The sequence below is a fragment of the Coregonus lavaretus genome, assembly GCF_964263955.1.
Source record: "Coregonus lavaretus genome assembly, contig: HAP1_SCAFFOLD_1160, whole genome shotgun sequence".
In the NCBI taxonomy this organism is placed as follows: Eukaryota; Metazoa; Chordata; class Actinopteri; order Salmoniformes; family Salmonidae; genus Coregonus; species Coregonus lavaretus.
The window spans coordinates 150,383-156,794 of record NW_028166456.1 but is presented as its reverse complement, the minus strand read 5'-3'; the positions used below and the strand labels follow the sequence as shown (position 1 = coordinate 156,794).

General features: G+C 43.1%; 1 protein-coding gene across 1 annotated transcript; it reads left to right on the top strand.

The window, feature by feature from the left end:
* Positions 1-1,450: 1,450 nt before the first annotated feature.
* p2rx3b (purinergic receptor P2X, ligand-gated ion channel, 3b) lies at positions 1,451-6,186 on the top strand. Its single transcript, XM_084189926.1, has 9 exons — positions 1,451-1,516; positions 1,794-1,887; positions 1,961-2,038; positions 2,402-2,543; positions 2,945-3,081; positions 4,764-4,857; positions 4,975-5,040; positions 5,233-5,310; positions 5,701-6,186. The coding sequence occupies exons 1-9, from the start codon at positions 1,453-1,455 to the stop codon at positions 5,860-5,862; spliced, it is 915 nt and encodes a 304-aa protein (XP_084046052.1). The 5' UTR covers positions 1,451-1,452; the 3' UTR covers positions 5,863-6,186.
* Positions 6,187-6,412: the final 226 nt, after the last annotated feature.

The following is a 6,412-nucleotide window of genomic DNA, read 5'->3' as shown; positions in this document are numbered from 1 at the left end:
GCTCTCTCTCGCTCTCTCTCTCTGTGTGTCTGTCTCTCTCTCTGTCTCTCTCTGTCTCACTCTCTTGCTCTCTCTCTCTCTCTGTATGTCTCTGTCTCGCTCTCTTGCTCTCTCTCTCTCTGTATGTGTCTTTGTCTCTTTGTGTCTGTCTGTCTGTCTCTCTCAATTCAATTTAAGGGCTTTATTGGCATGGGAAACGTATGTTAACATTGCCAAAGCAAGTGAAGTAGATAGTAAACAAAAGTGAAATAAACAATAAATATTAACAGGAAAACATTACACTCAGAAGTTCCTAAATAAGAAAGACATTTTGAATGTCATATTATGTCTATATACAGTGTTGTAACAATGTACAAATAGTTAGTACAAATGGGAAAACAAATATATATGTGTTGTATTTACAATGGTGTTTGTTCTTCACTGGTTGCCCTTTTCTTGTGGCAACAGGTCACAAATCTTGCTGCTTTGATGGCACACTGTGGTTTTTCACCCAGTAGATAAGGGAGTTTATCAAAATTGGGTTTGTTTTCGAATTCTTTGTGGATCTCTGTAATCTGAGGGAAATATGTGTCTCTAATATGGTCATACATTTGGCATCAGGCTAGGAAGTGCAGCTCAGTTTCCACCTCATTTTGTGGGCAGTGTGCACATAGCCTGTCTTCTCTTGAGAGCCAGGTCTGCCTATGGTGGCCTTTCTCAATAGCAAGGCTATGCTCACTGAGTCTGTACATAGTCAAAGCTTTCCTTAAGTTTGGGTCAGTCACAATGGTCAGGTATTCTGCCACTGTGTACTCTCTGTTTAGGGCCAAATAGCATTCTAGTTTGCTCAGTTTTTTTGATAATTCTTTCCAATGTGTCAAGTAATTCTCTTTTTGTTTTCTCATGATTTGGTTGGGTCTAATTGTGTTGTTGTTGTTGTCCTGGGGCTCTGTGGGGTCTGTTTGTGTTTGTGAACAGAGCGCTAGGACCAGCTTACTTAGGGGATTCTTCTCCAAGTTAATCTCTCTGTAGGTGATGGCTTTGTAATGGAAGGTTTGGGAATCGCTTCCTTTTAAGTGGTTTGGATTTTGATAATTAGCGGGTATCGGCCTAATTCTGCTCTGCATGCATTGTTTGGTGGTTTTCGTTGTAAACAGAGGATATTTTTGCAGAATTCTACCTGCAGAGTCTCAATTTGGTGTTTGTCCCATTTTGTGAATTCTCTCGCTCTCTCTCTCTCTGTCTGTCTCTTTGTGTCTGTCTGTCTCTTTGTGTCTGTCTATCTGTCTGTCTCTCTCTGTCTGTCTCTTTGTGTCTGTCTGTCTGTCTGTCTGTCTGTCTGTCTGTCTGTCTGTCTGTCTGTCTGTCTCTGTCTCTCTGTCTCTCTTTGTGTCTGTCTGTCTGTCTCTCGCTCTGTCTATCTATCTCTGTATGTTACTCTAACTCTGTATTATGTGTGATACACAGAGTGAGATGAAATACAAGTGTACGCACGACAACAACTGCACTAAGTTCCTCAACAAGCCTGGGGGAAATGGTGAGGTTCCTCCACTTTTTCTGTATCAATTCTCTTCCTTTTCTTATTCTCTTTCCTTGAGAGGACAGAAGATGTTACGGAGTTCGCCAAACAGTTGCTCCCAGGAGAATGGTTTGGTCTTTGTCATTTATTGTCCCTATCCGTCCTCCCCCTTTCTTTGTCATCCTGTATATACTCCTTCTCTCTCTCTCTCTCTCTCTCTCTCTCTCTCTCTCTCTCTGTCTCTCTATCCCCTACCTCTTTCTCCCTCTCTCTTTTCCCTCCCGCTCTCCCTCAGGTCTTCCGACCGGCAGGTGTGTACGTTTCAACGACACCCTCAACACCTGTGAGATCAGAGGCTGGTGCCCTGCGGAGATCGACTACATCAAGACGTGGGTAACCGTGTGTGTGTGTGTGTGTGTGTGTAGATGAAGGAACATGATTCTCTTTCTGACCTTCCCTCAGGCATCCTATGATGGAGGTGGAGAACTTCACCATCTTCATCAAGAACAGCATCCGTTTCCCCCTCTTCAATTTCACCAAGTAAGACTGATGATGATGATGATGATGATTATGATGATGATGATGTTGATGACGATGATGATGACGATGATGATGATGACGACGATGATGACGATGATGAAGACGACGATGATGATGATGTTGATGATGATGATGATGATGATGATGATCATGATGATGATGATGATGTTGATGACGATGATGATGCCGATGATGATGACGATGATGATGATGATGATGACAATGATGATGATGACGATCATGATGATGATGACGATAAAGGTGACATTGGTGATGAAGATGATAGTGATAATCATGTAACAACTCTAACTGGTCCCCTCTCTCTCCTGTGTTTATATGTGCGTGTGTGCGTGCGTGTCTCAGGGGTAACTTCCTCCCCACCATCACCCCTCAGTACATCAAGGCGTGTAACTTTGACCATGAGAACAACACCTACTGCCCCATCTTCAGGGTGGGGGACGTCATCCGCTATGCACACCAGAACTTCACCATGCTGGCACAGAAGGTATGGTGGTTCACTCCCAGGTATATATCAATACTAGCATATTAACTTGACATATTTCTATCACAGGAGGTTGGTGGCACCTTAATTGGGGAGAACGGGCTCGTGTTAATGACTGGAGTGGGATCAGTGGAATGGTATCAAATACATCAAACACATGGTTTCCAGGTGTTTGATGCCATTCCAGTTGCTCCGTTCCGGACATTATTAGCAGCCTCCTGGGATTTCTATTCACAGTTATTTTTATATACTCACATATGATGCTCTCTTTCTCTCTTTTTACTCCCCTTGGGCTATATTCACTCCTTCCCCTTTAGGCTACATTCATACGCTGCCTTTTCCCCCTTCTCATACAGTAAATAATGAGAGAGATGTTCTAAATATATGTCAACCCCTTTGTACAGGGAGGGGTGATAGGTATAAAGATTGGCTGGATGTGTGACCTGGATAAGTCAGAGGATGAGTGTAACCCCTCCTACTCCTTCACCCGGCTGGATGCCATGTCGGAGAAGAACAGCGTCTCCCCCGGGTACAACTTCAGGTAGCCATGACCTCTGACCTCTTCTAACCTCTGGCCTTTAGAGAGTGAGACCCATAGAGATACATAGAGATATCTAGATGGATATAACCCGTTTTTTGCATGGACATTGCCATTGACGGCTTACACCATTTTAAAGTAGTCAAATGGGTGAGGATTCCCATGTGTTGGAAGCCATCAGTCAATGATCAGAGAGAGCGTCTTCTTCAAATTAGGTTGCCTATGGTTAGTAAATAAAATCTCCAGAGTGGCGCAGTGGTCTAAGGCACTGCATCGCAGTGCTAGCTGTGCCACTAGAGATCCTGGTTCGAATCCAGGCTCTGTCATAGCCGGCCGCGACCGGGAGACCCATGGGGCGGCGCACAATTGGCCCAGCGTCGTCCAGGGTAGGGGAGGGAATGGCCGGCAGGGATGTAGCTCAGTTGGTAGAGCATGGCGTTTGCAATGCCAGGGTTGTGGGTTCGATTCCCACGGGGGGCCAGTATAAAAAATAATGTATGCACTCACTAACTGTAAGTCGCTCTGGATAAGAGCGTCTGCTAAATGACTAAAATGTAATAAATAGCTTTATGCTAGATCAGTGGTTCCCAACCTTGTTTAACTGTGGCACACCTTGATGGTATAAAGAATTCGGTGGCACACCTAAAATGTCCCTATTAATTGATTTAGTGTAAATTACCTCCGTCTCATCTGATCCAAACTGCCAATATAGTTTTTTCAGAGACAAACGTTTTTATAGATTAAATAGGGTTTATTTGAACTATTTTCATAGTTCCTTACTCATTATGACACATTTTTCAGTACTCCTTTAAGAGCGTCCCGCGAATCCGTGCTAAAAAAATTTTTTTTTAGAACTCCATTAGTTTTGAATGGTTTGTGTTAGAGACATTGGTTTTCTGCATTGTAAAGGTGCAACAAGGGACACAAAGCCATGCTCCGTATTTTTCTATGGCAGAGGTACAGGTAAGCCTAATCAGACTTGCCTGTGCTAATGGTTCTCAGTCACAGGCAAAGTAAAATTATACAAATGACTTTGCTCCTGATGCCTGCCCTTCAAATGATACAAAGGTAACAACAGCCTGAGCGCACCAGACTTCAAATGATGATAAAGACGTAACCATGTGTGTGCCATTCAATGTATTATCTGAGCGGCACTGGTGCTCCTAATTCAAAATTCCTTGAGCATTTCACAGGTCACGTTTATAAGTGAGTGTTCCAAAAAATCATCCAGATTAGGAAAAGTAACACCGTTCCTCAAGGTACATCAGTTGAAAACCACTGAGCCAGATCACCGCCATCTAGTGGCCACAATAAATGAATGACACAAGATTTGGTTCAGGACTCCAGCACTACAGGTGGTGATAAAACAACAATATTAGCTTTACGCTTTTTCGAAACACAAAAGAAGAAGAAAATTGACTTCTTCAGAATGGAGATAGCCTCAATGGCTGTCACTGATGCCATAATGGCACAAATACAAAGATGAGATCTCTATGGTGAGCCCTTGACCTTGAGTAGAGGCGTGTCCCACGGGTACAACTTCAGGTAGCCATGACCTCTGACCAAGTAACCCCTTGACCTTGGCTCTTTGTAAATTGTCTAAAACTAGTGACTCAGGGTAGGATAAACTGTCAACCAATGTGCATTGCCCATGTCCTTACTCTCTGTCCATGTTGGGCTGATAGGTATGCTAAGTACTACAAGATGGACAACGGGACAGATTACCGTACTCTGCTCAAGGCCTATGCCATCCGGTTTGATGTGCTGGTCAATGGAAATGTGAGTGTTTTTGATGCTGTGTGTGCGTGTGTACGAGTGTGTGCGTGTGTCTGTCTGTCTCTGTCTGTGCGTGGATGTGTGTTTACTTCTGTAAAATACTTAATTTGTTTCTTACAGGCAGGGAAGTTTAACATGATCCCTACTCTGATCAACATGGTAGCTGCCTTTACGTCAGTTGGAGTGGTGAGCCCTGCTTTTCAGTCGCTACCTTCTGACAATTGTATCCACAAAGTATCCACACCTCTAGGCTAGTTGACAAAGTTATTCTCTTCTCTTCTCCTCTCTTCTCCTCTCTTCTCTCTTCTAATTTTTTCAATTCCATTCTATTCTATTCTACAACCTTGTTTTCTTTGTCTGCCTTGGATTGGTCGCAAGGGCACCGTGCTTTGTGACATCATCCTCTTGAACTTCCTGAAGGGAGCAGAGCAATACAAGGCCAAGAAGTTTGAGGAGGTAAAGTTTGAGGCAAGACACCAACCCTGCTTACTGTGATATAGATATGTATCTTACTGACCAGTGTCAGCCTTTGCAGGCCTGGGGCCGCATCTCAGAGTAGGAGTGCTGATCTAGGATCAGCTCACCCCTGTCCCATGATCTTATTCATTGTGATCTAAAAGGCTAAACTAATTCTAAATCAGTACGCCTACTCTGAGGATTAGCCCAGAGGAATAGTTGAAACTAAGGGGCAAATCCTAACTTCCACTTAAGTCATGCATTGATATCAACTGGAGACTAAGTGAAAATGTGGCTTAAGTGGAAAATAGGAATCGCCTGACTGTGATGTGATGCTGATGTTCTCCTGATGTTCTCCTGATGTGCTCCCAATCTTCCATTTACCATTAGGTATCAGACAAGGAGATCGAGAACTCCATATCCAGCAACGAGCTGTATCGGAGTAGAGAGCTGATTGGAGTAGAGAAGCAGTCAAACGACTCAGGTGCCTTTTCCATTGGACAATGGAATGGAGTGTTCGAGGGGAAAGGGGCGGTTGATGGCAATTTGTAGGTTTAGGGTGATGTTGCGCCTAGACCCTAATCTTGGGTCAGTTTAACATTTTCCCCACTAATGGTTATAGTTAGGATTGGGGAAGCTGATCCTAGATCTGTACCTAGGGGACACTTCACCCCGGATAGAGAATGCATATATATATAGCATTGTAATATTCCTAATATTTCACATTAACCTGTAATTTACCTGTAATATTTTCATAGTGGATGTTGTATGTGTAATCCTTAACTTTGCATGTGACCCACCATGGACTATTGTATTTGAACTCATACCTCTACAAAGTGTTAAAGTCTACCAACAATTTAAATAAAATGATGTCACAAAAATGTGATTCTGGTTTGATTCTGGCAGAAACTCAAATCCTGCTAGAAACATACAAACAACAACTCTAGTTTTTTACTTGCTTAACACTCTTTATTTATATATTTTTTATGCATTTTTCAGTTTGCTAAAAGCAGGCACATCTCTCTGTGGTTTGGTTTCACAATGGGAGATCTGTGGGTTGGGATTGTTGGGGAAAGGAGCAGGGTGAGTCCCAAATTGCACA

Excerpts from the sequence above, each read along its gene's own strand:
- p2rx3b (XM_084189926.1), top strand. The coding sequence starts at position 1,453 with ATGAAATACAAGTGTACGCACGACAACAACTGCACTAAGTTCCTCAAC. Across the intron at positions 1,888-1,960 it reads GAGATCGACTACATCAAGAC|GCATCCTATGATGGAGGTGG; the intron begins GTGGGTAACCGT and ends ACCTTCCCTCAG. Across the intron at positions 5,041-5,232 it reads CCTTTACGTCAGTTGGAGTG|GGCACCGTGCTTTGTGACAT; the intron begins GTGAGCCCTGCT and ends ATTGGTCGCAAG.